The sequence below is a fragment of the Aythya ferina genome (assembly GCF_964211825.1).
Source record: "Aythya ferina genome assembly, chromosome: 4".
NCBI lineage: Eukaryota > Metazoa > Chordata > Aves > Anseriformes > Anatidae > Aythya > Aythya ferina.
The window spans coordinates 28,059,763-28,072,681 of NC_140300.1; the positions used below are offsets into that span (position 1 = coordinate 28,059,763).

General features: G+C 35.4%; 1 protein-coding gene across 8 annotated transcripts in view; it reads left to right on the forward strand.

Annotated features, from left to right (window-relative positions):
- Nucleotides 1-12,919, forward strand: part of FIP1L1 (factor interacting with PAPOLA and CPSF1) — a 43,619-nt gene that overhangs the window by 5,349 nt on the left and 25,351 nt on the right. For 5 of the 8 annotated variants that reach the window (XM_084517668.1, XM_084517670.1, XM_084517667.1 and 2 more), the window contains exons 4-9: nucleotides 269-372; nucleotides 2,537-2,601; nucleotides 3,660-3,767; nucleotides 4,659-4,789; nucleotides 5,077-5,145; nucleotides 7,780-7,889. In XM_084517668.1, coding sequence (XP_084373794.1) covers nucleotides 269-372; nucleotides 2,537-2,601; nucleotides 3,660-3,767; nucleotides 4,659-4,789; nucleotides 5,077-5,145; nucleotides 7,780-7,889 — 587 coding nt within the window. The remainder of the gene's footprint in view (nucleotides 1-268; nucleotides 373-2,536; nucleotides 2,602-3,659; nucleotides 3,768-4,658; nucleotides 4,790-5,076; nucleotides 5,146-7,779; nucleotides 7,890-12,919) is intronic. The other 3 variants (XM_084517671.1, XM_084517673.1, XM_084517674.1) reach the window with 1 other exon arrangement.

Here is a 12,919-nt window from a genome sequence, read left to right on the forward strand (position 1 = left end):
GTGGAAACAGTTTTATGCTTATTTAAGAAATACCACGTTTCCAAAACGGAAGCTTAATATTGAAGATACTTTCTTGTTTTGATCCAGATATTACCAATATTTGTAGCTTTTAAACTGATGAGCCTAACTTTTCTGTCGATGGTACTCTATCCTGAGGTCTAGGAAACAGAGAATTTTCTTCTATTAAGGATGTCTAGGATGGGTAGTTTTGTCTGGATTGTTTTTTTAACTGCAAGTTAAACAAGTTAAGTTAACTTTTCCTTTGTAGAAGGTGACCGAGGCTGAGGATGACAGTGATAGTGATAGTGATGATGATGAAGATGATGTTCAAGTCACCATAGGAGATATTAAAACGGGAGCTCCACAGTACAGGTAAGTTATTTGCAAATATTAACTGGAGGAGCCTTAAAGATTACATTTAGTTATTAATTCAGGCTCTTTAATACTTGTCAATTACATTTTAAGCATAGTTAGCCTCAATGTATTTTTTCAACTTTTTAACAAAGTGTTTGTAATGATACAGTGACTCAAAACAAAGAAACAAACAAAGTAAAAAGAAATCAATGAAGTGTCTTAACTTACACAACTCTTCCTTTAACTTTTGTTCTCAGATTTTGAGAAATAGTTGCATTAAATATTTGTAAACTAGAAAGTTGTCTTTTTATTATGGAATAGCTATGTTACCTAGCATTTTTCGGGTCTTGTTTGTGACATTGATATTTTTGTTGCAAATGGAGTGGTAAGCACAGAGAACATTAGAAACATTTTTCCTTGGTCCTATTTGTTGTGGATACAGTTCTAATGAGAACTCTAGTTTCAATTCCTATTGATGTTCTGAAATAATGTTTTAATGTACTTCAGGATGCAGCTGCTAGTCTCTAGAGATGAATTCTCGAGATCGTGGGTTAGGGATTTGTATCATAATTTATTTATTTTTGCTACTGCTGTTGCTCCATGTTCCTTGTCTGTTGATAAAGGGCTTGTTTTTCATTGAGCGCTTTTAAAGAATGTTAATTTTATCCAAAATAATTAAGTAATATTTTTTGCTACACTGAAGTTTTATGAGGGAAGTGGTTTGCTTGTTTGTCTTGGCAATCCTAGTGTTCTTATGGTTATTAAAAGTTACTAGGATGTATTTTTTATTTAATTAGAATGAAGACAGGTGTGCAGGTAGGCCTGAATCATATGGTATTGTATTTTTAGCTTTAGAATTCAGGCAATACATTAATTTTTGAAACATATTTTTAAACTTTCGGTAGATCATATCCTAAAGTAACTATGCAAATCAAAGTGATGTCAAAAATAGCATTTCTTTCGATTCTTTGTCTGTTTCCAATAACTTGCAGTAGGCCTGTCTTTTAGGCAATGACCTCAAATTTTGTGAGACTAAAGCAAAACTAAATTTATTTTCTTAATGGAAAGAGCATTCTCTAATTCAGAGAAGAATTAGCAGGTGCTCCACTATCCAATATGAGTAGAAAGTTTTATATTGAAATAGTTGTTCTGTGAAAAATCTTTTCTGGGCAAACTGGTCAGAAAATTCATGGAAGGGGCAGTCTTCTGAAACAAGCTCATCATTTCTGTTCATCTTAATGTCATTACAGAAAGTTACTTCATAGGATTAAATTATTTTTCTTACAGTAGTCACCCACTGCTTAAAAAATTTAAGAAAGTCATACACAAGTACAGCATGGGATATCAGAAAAAGATATGTTTTGTACTGTTGTAGCATAAAGTAGAATGAAAAAAACTGCATGGAAGTGGTACGGTAAATCCTAACTCTCAACTATATACTGCCTTCTAATTATATGTTAATCTCGTTATGTTTATGATAACACCTATGAAGATAAGGTATTCTGCACATAAGTGGTAATGAAAGCTAGCTCTTCCTGTTCCAAATGAACGGTGTTGAAATTCCCAAGGTAGTGAAATCAATTCAGTGTCTAGATTTCTGAATATATTTTCACGAGGAAAGTTCTCAAGTATTTTGGAAAGTAAAATTACAGATATTTTTCTATTGGTCGCACTGATAGATAATTGCTAGAAGCACATTGAAAATGCCATTCAGTCATCTTAAAGAAATGCTTGTATTTCCACTTCTGTACAGATTAAATAAAATAATAATGAAAGCAGCAAAGGATCTGTCTAAACCCTCTCTTTTATTTTGTTTTTTACCCTAATCCCCAGAGTGTCATCTGTATCCCTAAATGAATTTCGTTTCTCCTTTTTCTCTTCTGGTCCTGTCCATTCTTGTTTCTATCAAGGTCTTTACCCTTTCAACTCAGGAAGAGTGACTGGGACTTGCTTCACAACTGTTTATTAGTTGGAGAAGTTGCTACTGAGCATAGAAAGGTACTCTCTCTTGCTCCTAGGATGATCTCTTTACTTTTACAGTTACCAGCTTGGAAAGCTAGAGATTCAGGATGGTGATTGAGCCTGGGTCCAGTTTGTTTCTGGATCTAGCTAATTCTTGTTTTATATTTTCTTCTGGTTTAGAGTTTTCCCTGTCTAATTCAGTTTTCTTAATTTCTTTAAGTTACGGAGCAGCTCCTGTGAATCTCAATATTAAGACAGGAGGACGAGCTTATTCATCTTCTTCTGGTAAGAAAATGTACACCATGATATTACGAAAAATGCAAAAAAAAACCAAAAACTCAGTAGCAATGCATAGTCTGTGTCTGTTTGCTTGTTTAGCCTGTATTTTTTTAGTTAGAGAATTCTTGCAGAATGTTCTAGTGTGAGGACAGACAAATACAGACAACTATTTGTCAAATGTTAGATAAATATAAAATTATTAGTGTTCTTAAATTGTTCAATGCTTATTGCTTTGTTTGCATTAAGTGCATCTGAAACCTTGTTCCATGTACATGTTTTTTTCTCTGAGTGGCATTCTTTGCAGAGAGTGGACAATTCTAATTTATTTTTTCATTATTTATTTTTAATCAGGCAATCTTAAGCAGTTGGGTTCTTTGGGCGTTTACTGCCATTATTTAAAGTAAATGTAGTTATGCAAATAATTCTGTAGTCTTTGTCTCCTGAAAAATTTATTTGCATATCATCCATGGTTAATGGCATAAATATTATTAAGCTGATGATAACTATGAAAATTGATACATAGAAAGCTTGTCATCTTTTTATCATCCATCTGTAAATTGTCTAGTTTGCATAGGCTACCTGGAAAAGGAACAACAGGGTTAGAGGTATTCCTGGTGGTGTAAAATAAGTGATTCTTGTGATCCATGAATTCATAAAGTTAAGTTGTGGCACATGTGTGCACAGGAATATGCAAAATCTGAGTTCAAGGTGGAGAGTATGTGTTCACTTCTAACTGTGGGACTACAGTAAAGCTTTCTGTGCTTAAAACTCACTTTAAAGGGTTATTAATGAGTAGACTCTTTAAATAATCACCTGTTGAATTCAGGTTTTCTTATTTAAATGTTGCTGTCTGTATGGCTTTGCATGAAGAGTGATTTTGGTGCATAAGGGACATCAGAGGTTCTAAAAGCATATAATTGTTTCGGATGAAGGAAATAGCCTTCCTTTCTAAAACCTCTTGTTTGGAATAAATCTGGCTTTTAATTTTTATTTCAAGTGTTACAACTATTTGAACTCTTCTTAGCAGTGACACAAAGTTCTAACTTTCTAACTTTTCTGCACAGGTGTAAAAGTTAAAGGGGTGGATCTAGATGCACCAGGGAGTATTAATGGCGTGCCACTTTTGGAAGTAGATTTAGACTCTTTTGAAGATAAACCTTGGAGAAAGCCAGGTAATGCTCTGGTTTACATTAACTGATATGTATGTATTTAGAAGGTTATTTTAATAATAATTCCTATTTACTGCATGTAGAAATTTTTTACCCTACAGCTAGAAAGTACTGTATGATATGATTTACAAAAAGCTGGTAAGTTACCCATTGCCTTTGTGTTATGCCACAGTGTGTGGGTGTGCCATGTTTCTTAGTGTGCATCCCACACATACATCAACAAAAAGAGACTGTAGGATATACCTTAAAAAAAAATACAATTACATATATGCTGAAATCTCCTTGGTAATCTGTATGTCTATGGATGTTATTGCTCTTGATCTGTGCCATATTACAGAAGATAAAGCAGAAAGGAAAATAGTTTGAGCATGTTTGACCAAGCAGCACAGTGAAACATAGCAGCTTGTGCTTCTTTGTGTTTGTACACAGGCATCCGTAAGCCTTGAAGAAGGAGCGGTACCACATGGACTTCCTATGAGTCTCCTGTGTATACTGTCCAGTTGGCTCAAATCATTAGGCCAGACTTGTCTGGATGTTTGTTTTTCTATTGTCAGTGCCTCTTGCTGCCATGCATAGTTTATTTTAATGTTTTTATACTACATTGGCAATGCAAACAGCATCTTCAGAATGGAACAGAAAAAAAAGCCTTTGATAATATTCTGGTGTTTGAAAGTTTGACTGTTTAATCCTTCTTACAATAGAAGTATTTAATGGCATCAAATTAAACTAGGAGTCAGTGAAACAAAGAGTCAAACACAGTGTACATTTCAATAGCATGGCTTTGGATCAATACCTAATCCATTTTGATTCTGTAAATAGAGATACGTGTTTGGTGAGGAAAAAGAAAAGATGAATTTTGCACTGTCATAAAAACTTGTGCTTTTCTACTTAAAGGGGCTGATCTCTCTGATTACTTCAACTATGGGTTCAATGAAGATACCTGGAAAGCTTACTGTGAAAAACAAAAGAGAATACGAATGGGTCTTGAAATTTTACCAGTTACCTCAACCACAAATAAAATTACGGTAATTACTACAACTTTTTTTTTGTGGTATTCTGCACGCTTTTTTTTCCCTGTAAAGCTGCTTGTGTGTCGTAAGCTTGTTTTGCCCAGTTCAGTGCATTTGTTGTAAAGTTTGCACCTGACTGCCCGCCCCTAAGCCTAGAATGTTCTTGTGTTGCTTTTCTGGCAATCTGTGTGGGTAGTGTCAGTCTAGCTACAGCTAGATCGCATCTGTACCATTACTCAGAATGTGGCCCATGAGTTAAGAGTTGTATGGTATCTTAATGGGCAATGTGTTATTTAACTTAGGCTGAAGACAATGCTATGGAAGTAACACCAAGTGCAGAGATTCTCGATGGCAGATACCATCTTTTTAAGGTGAATTTTAGTAAACTTTTGTCGGTTGCTCTCATTTTTGTCGAGTATTGCTTCCCATGCCAACGCAGACTGATAGAAGAAAAACCGAAAAGGATGCAGCCATTATTTCAAACTCTCATCTTACATCGGTGACTTTTTCTGCATATGTCACAAAATGCTGAGTAAAAACTGTCGCTTTGTTCGTCATCCTTCTGCAAGCATGTGGGTTAGTGGCCTGGTGTACTAACAAATTTCCTAGTGAAACTAATTTTTCTTTATGTGATGGTTTATTATTTTTAGTTGTAGCGCATTTGTTTGTGCAGATTAAAGAACTTGTACAGATGTGCTGGGGAAGCTTTGTAGATTATAGCATGTTTATTTTTCTTGTGGCCTTGTAGCTTTTATTTTGTTTTGTAGCACTTATCCTTGGCAATTCCGAGATGTGAAAATCAATCTTTCTTATTTTCCTGTTGTCCTTTTGAGATTAGATGGCCATAAATCAAGTTATATATGTCATCTTTCCATTAGGAAATGCTGATTTGCAGGGAGCAGAAAAATGTATTTGGCAGGATTTATCTTTAGAATTGAACACTGCTCTCAACTTCTTATTTTCTAAAATACTCTTTTGTTTGACACTAAAGTTAAAATACAGAGGTTTTTATTCTGTTCAGTATGCAGACAGTTTTGTTCTTGAACTCTCATTAAACTAACTTGGAACTGTTTGTTGCTTTCTTCTGTATACTCCTGTAACAGAAGTGTCAATTGCAGACGAGTATTTTTGGTATCATTTGTTTCCCCTCATATACTACTAGAGGGCATCCAGATATTTTAATTTTATCTTAGCAAGAACAGATCAGAAGCTCGTGGGGCTACTTGCCTTCCTCATTTGTCGCAATAATAGTGCTATGGAATGGGGGAAATGCTGGATAGTGGGAGTTAGGATTTTTCATCGTAGCTGATGACTGAAGGTACTCTCAAATAAATGTTTTTTGAACTTTTGTCCTGAAGGAAGAAGGATAAGTATTCCAAACCAAAGCTTCCCCTATTTCTTTCTCAGTATTGACTCTGGAGTTTCTAGAGGTCCAGTGATGAAACAGTACTTCTGTACTTTGTGTCGCAAGGGTTGAAGTAGGAAAGAGCTCGTCATGCATTTTACATGAAATGTGAATATAATTGGTATCCTGTTAATAATAATCTCTATTCTTCTGAAATATGAAGTCTCCCATTGTTTGGATGAATCTTCTATAACTGACAAGACTATCTCCTACATTTTCAAGTTACTCATTAATTATTAGAAATCTTAGATTTTTCATATAAATACTTAAACCACACTTGATATTTTTAATATTAAAAGGTTTTCATATTTGTGGATACTGAAGGTAATTCAAATTTTAAGGAATCTTAAATACTTACGTGTTTTCATGGATTTGCTACAGAGGTGTCTGTGATTAGAAATGAGATCCTGCAAAAGCTTAGCAGTTCACTTGCCTCCTAAAGCTGTGAGAACAGAGTCCATATGATGATATATCATGAATGATCTAGCTGGGTCTCTGTGCAGTAATTAGTATTTATTGCTACTTATGAAACTGTTAAGATACCAGGGATTTTAGATAACTAAACATCCAGGTTAAATAAATGCGAAATGCTTTTATGGTTTCAGGATTACTTCTGTGTGTGTGTGTGCTGTTAAAAGGCTGTTCCTTTTAAGTTTAAAAGGTTGGGGTTTGAGTTGTCTTAATGATTAATACATTTTTGGCTACTAGCTTCAAAATAGTTTTGTTTGTTTGTTTCCACTTGGAAGGGCACTTTATTTAAATAACAAATAAAATATTTGTAGTTGTGTGGCTGATCCAGTCAGTAGGAGTGTCTTTAAAAGCTTAGTCTGTAATGATCTATTATGCTAACCCATGTAAGTTTTTCTTTCATATTTCATGTGCTGTTGAAGACAAACAGTACGTGAAGTAGTTGCTCTAAAGCTCTTGCATAGTTTTAATAATGTCTCTATGGAATTTTGCAGTACGGCAGAAACAACAGTATGCTTTTAAAGTATTTAATTTAATTCAAACTAATGGAAAACCTTGTAAAGTTGGCATAATCCGGAGCATGAGGTGACTATTCCTGGTATGACTGGGAAATTAAGTAGTTACTAGATTTTCTTGTCAGTAAAGCAGAGAGAAGGGATTTGCTTTCTTGTCTCATAGTTTACTGTCGGGTAGCAAACTTAGTAGATAATTCTGTCATTAAGATTATGGAGTTGGGTTGGTTGGTTTGTTTTTGTTTTTAATCATTTTGCTTCTTTAAAAATTAAGATGTTATTTTGTTTGTACAGGAAATTCTCCAAGAAAATCAGTTGGGTGTGTTGTTCACGTCCAAATCAAATAAGTTGAAAATAAATATTAGAACTGTATAGTTTTTGCTAATAAATTGTTCTCTGGCACATTGATTCTTATACATACTAAATACAGTACTTAAGTTATATAGTCTTTTAAAATATAGTATTTTATTAGCTGTGCAAAGGTGTTAGTTCTTTTTAAATCTGATTAAGGTTGGACTTTCTTTTTGTGTTGGCTATGTGCTGTGTTGAGTGTTGGGGCTACTATACTTCTGAGTTAAACTAACGATAAAACAAACTAATGATAAAACATTATTTTGAAGGTACAGCAGGGCAGAACTGGAAATTTGGAGAAAGAGTTGGCAGTGCAGTCGACCAAAGCTGATTTCACATCTCCTCCTGCCTTATTCAAATCAGGAATTCCAACAAACAGGTCAGTTAGACAGTTGTAACTCAAGACCAAAACCCTTTTTATACTGTTACTTCTGTGTATTTCAACTTCATGATTTTTGTAGGAAAAAGACAGAATTTGTTTCTGTAATAGGTAGAAGTGGTAGGAAGAGCAAGCTATTGTAATCGCTTGTAGCTTTCAATCACCTTTACACAGGAATGCTGTGCTCCCTTCTTGTCGGTTCAGAAAATAGAAAGTAGAAGGAGAGGGGATAAAATCATCAGGACCAAGTTACAAGGGAGCTGTAAAAGTGCGGATGTTTATGTATGACACCATGTTGTCTGTGTAGAAGGAGATTGGCCAACAAAATGTCTCCAGCTAGCATCTTTTTTGTTCTCTACCTTTGGGTATTAGCTAACAGACCTTTTCAGTTAACCAAAATTGCATTAGGCAACTATTACTTCAACCATTGGAAGGATTCCTGGAACCCATTCTTTTTCCTGTAAGGTAGCTTTAGCTTCTCCATATTTTAATATTTTACTGCACTTTCTTTGAAATGGGAGGATAATTTCTTACTAGAGTTTCTTCCCCTCCTTCTCCCAGCCCCAGGCTTTAATAAGTTCTGCTCTTAATTGTAAGCTGCTGCTACTTGATACCTGGCACTTAGCTGAGAACAAATCCGTGCTTCTGCTTTACTTATGAAGTGATTTCATTTAGGAGCTTTGTTTTTGTGTAAATTAAAAGTCATTGTATTGTACGACATGGCAGGTTGTACGCTTTCAGCAATTTCAAGATTAGTGTCTATAACTCGCTTTTAGTGGAGCATCCATAAGTATCTTGACTAACTCAGGCACTCGTGTTTATTTATTCCACCCTTTTTGATTCAGTTTAACACCCAAATATGTTTGGCTTGGTGGGGGGGAGTTGTACTTGACACTTTTGCTTGCATTTGCCTTTCACTCCCCTCCAGGTGACCTAAATTCTTTTCTGACCTATTAGGTTTTAGTAGATTTGAGTTGTTTTATTTTTTTTTTCTTTGTCTGAGAAGCGGTATAAGTCTTCCACACTTTGTACTGAACCTGTAATGATGTTTTCAATTTTCTTTTCTGAGTTGCTTCTAATTTATGATGTTCTTATAATGGAGGTCTCAAAATTGCACCCAGTGTTCACAGGGAAATGATTCAAAGTCTGTATCTAGCGCAGATCTTACAGAATTTCCATTCTTGATGCATCTCACTAGTGGACAGAGAAATCTCTAAACGCTTTAGGAAGTAGTTTCTGACTGGGATATTAAAATATAGCTAAGCTTAAATTTTTGGAAAAATGCATTGTGTAAATTGTGATTCTGTGAAATGTGCTTTTATCGTGAAAAAGTTTAATACTTTAGGGTCATACATGTGCGTGGTATAGACTTCAAAAGTAAAATCTTTGTCATACGCTCTAGCTAGAATAAATACCTTACTCTAGCTGTCTTTATACCTTACCTTTATCTGCTACTTTTTTTTCCCTGCGTGAAGCTAGCAATTCCAAGTTTAAGTGACGATCTTTCAACTTTTTAGAGATTCAAACTTAGTGTACTGGTTGTTAGTTAGATTTTTCCTCAGAAATGTCAGGCTCGTCTGTTTTGTTCCAGGAACTGAGTTTACCTCATACAGGTTTCCCAACCTTTGCTTTCTGTTAAGAGTGCAAAGCCAGTAAATCAGTTTGGTCTGTTGCATAGCTAAAGAGGAAACAAAATGAACATTTCCAGTTCTATCATTTGTGCATTCCGGTGGTTAGAATAGACCATCTTATATAGGCTTAGCCTGAATACTGTAATTGTAGGTGGTTACAATGGCAAAGCTGACTTCTTCCCATATTTCTTATCTGCTGTTTTGGCTACATTAGATTAAAACACATTCTCGTGTAAAGAGGATGGTGTTTACCAAGTGGTCAGAAGAGATTTTGAAAGAAAACAATGTGCTCAGAAGTGTAAGACTAGCTCAGCAAGTATGTCTTGACCGTATGGGTTACATACGTCTGCTCAAGTGACTTCTCCAGAATACAATTACCGTTTTTTTATAAAAACTGCATTAGTGATTTCTTTATACCAGGCAGTGTTTTATTGGATTGTTTTCTTTAAAGAGCTTTTTTTAGGTAGGCAGGATTTTTTCAACAGTTCGGCTCTACAATAATTTAAAGTAATTGCCTTTATGCCGTGAGGCATTTGTAGTAGAGCATTGTTGTGAAAGTGCTAGAAGCATTTTTCACCTAGACATCTCTCGGCTTCTAGCAGTAGTTGATATATTTGGTGAAAGGGAGGGAAAACTGGTGCAAGTGGATATAGTCACATTGGTGTGGGAATTGGTAAGGAGCTGGGAATGAGGAGAAGAGGAATTCAAAGAGCAGAAAAGATAGACAAGAAAAGAAAGACCTAGACAATTTATCTCACCAGAAACAGCGCCTCTTCTCAGTCACAGACAAGCACTGCCTCCAGAAAAGCCAGTTCAGGCAGAGGGAAGTGGCAGGAATGATATAGGAGGGCTGAATCATCCAAATTAAGGTAAGAAAAAAAAATAATAATCAGGGCATGGTCCTGATTTAGCATTTTAATCCCCCATTTATTAGTCAGGGCTGCCACATCACTTCATGGAAAATTTGACGCGTAGATATTGCAGCACATACATGTATTTCCCTTCAGTGGGAAGTCAGGGGACAGATAGTGTTTTTTGCTGTTTGTTTGTTTGTAAACAAGCATTAAAATATTTTTGTGCCCATTTTTTATTTTCATTTTAGTAGGTGCTTAGCAATAGCAATCTAAATTTGGCCCCTGTCCTCAAAATTTCTCAAAGGTCCATCAGGAATATTCATCACCAATACGGAAGCTGCATTTTACAAAGTAAGCAGAATTAGCGCTCACCTGCAAATAAAAGTTACTACTTCACTAGAATTGCTTCCTAACTGTTTTATTCAAAGAAAAAATCAGTGGTTGTTCACACTGTGAAAGTTTGAAAAATTGTGCTTGAATTTATAAACAGTCAGTCTTAATCTGAGCTATTTAGGTTGTGTAGGAATGAAACTTGAAACTCGTCTTGATTGTTTTGGTAGTTAGGGCTGCTGAATTGCATTAGTGTTGCGTAACCCTGAAGGAAAAGTTATCGCATAATGGAAGTGGTTTAGTAAATGCACATCGTATGCAAACAAAATGTTGAACAGAATGCTTGTTCGCTAGATGCAGTTAAGATTCATTTTATGCTTGGTCACTGTTAAGGTTAAAAACTGAAGGAATCTCTTTTGAGTATGGATTGTGAAGAGAATTTAACATATTTCAAACCTGTCCTCACCAGCCAGGTCATTGAGATATCTTGCTGTTTTGTAGAGCAGTACTTGTCTTTACATCATTTGTCATGGTCTGTAAGATAGTATTTATTTAGTAGCAGAGGAATAAGTAGAAGTTGCATTTAAAAGTTGGATGCAAAAACTGGCACTTTCTCGTTACTGTAATATCTAGAATAGCTCCCTTTCATATAACTTGGTTCTGTCAGGTGCTGTTGTTTTTTTAGCTCCCATTTATGCTTTTTTGGGTTATTGCTAAAGAGTACATTGCATGTAGATGAATTTTGCTTTCAGGGAAATGTGCTTGGGCCTTTCTCTAAATAGAATTTTTATAGAAAATGGATTCGTGGAAAGAAAATGGATTTTTCATCACTATGAAAAAATACAGGTTTCTTCTGTTTCATGAGCTGGCCTTGCAAAATTAATGTTGAAAATTCCGATGGATAATGAATTATTTTGAAGAAATGTCTGTTCTGTATATAAAAACAAAATCTTGCTTATTGTATTAAATTTGTTTGCTTTTTTTTTTATATGCATCAGTAGTAAATGAGCTCAAAAAAGTTGAGAATGTCCTCAAGAGGAGGAAAATAAAAGAACAAATTGCGTAAAATTGCGTAAACAAGATAAGAAGGAAAATAGAAAGTTTTCTGTAGTCTAGTATAATTCTTAGGTATATAGTCTAGTGAATAAAAGTGGCATCCAGTAGTTAGACCTCTTTTGAATTCTGGAAATTGTTGTTTCAAAATACAGTTCATTTTTTACCTTACAAGTGCTGGAGATTAAAACTGTTTTCTAAAGCTGTGTAGAAAATTGCTTTTCTTTTTTTTTCTTTTTCCCTTCAATTTCTTTTTGCTGTGTAAAACCTAAATAATCTCTCTTTGCCATAAGAGATTGAGATAGCTTTCTGAATTAATTCTCCAGGGAGGGCAGTCTTCACAGTGTGAATAGCTCATAAATAACCATTTGTTAATTAGAGTGAAATCATGCACTGAGTTGCTGGAATGTCCTTTTTAAGCTGTACTTTGCGTGAACTCTGCTGTGGGTTCATGTGTGTCCCACACGTGTGGATTGCCTTTTATGATCGGGTGTATCCATTGGGATTGCATCTGTATCCCAGGTGTCCTGGTTGTGTAAGGGGCGAACCAAGTCCCTTCTTTTCTTTGCAGATAGCACTGAGACAAACCTAATGATGCCTGTTTAACTTCTTATCATTAAGTCAGACAGTAATTGGCTGAGCAGTCTTTGAAATTTCCCCACGTGCCAACTTGCTGTGACTTAGTGAAGATCCAAGGCTTCATATTGGCCCCTCTTAAAAAGCTGCTCCGCTGTTGTTTCCTGGACACTTCAGATGCCTCTTTTTGCATAAGTGAAGATAAAAGTTTTTGACAAAGGTGTTGTCTGCTCCATTTGCAAATGAACATAGGCCTTCTTTTATTGGATCTCAAGCTCTTCTAATAGAGAGTACTTTGTGCAGTGTTACATCAGTCTAGGAAATAGAGAATTTGTCAACTTCACGGTATGATTGCAAATTCCTGAACTCATCCCTCATTAAGGAAATTAAATCTTTTGGCTGTTCGGTAGAACAATGGACATCAGGAAGTGTGTGTGTATTTGTAAAACACCAGTTTAGTGAGAATGAGTAGAGCATAGGCACACGCATCAGACTCGCTACCTCGCTACCAAGTGGAAGCCCTGTAAAACGGTGGAGTGAGCCAAGCAGTGAGTCATCCAAGGGACTTACTGCTTTAGAAGAGACT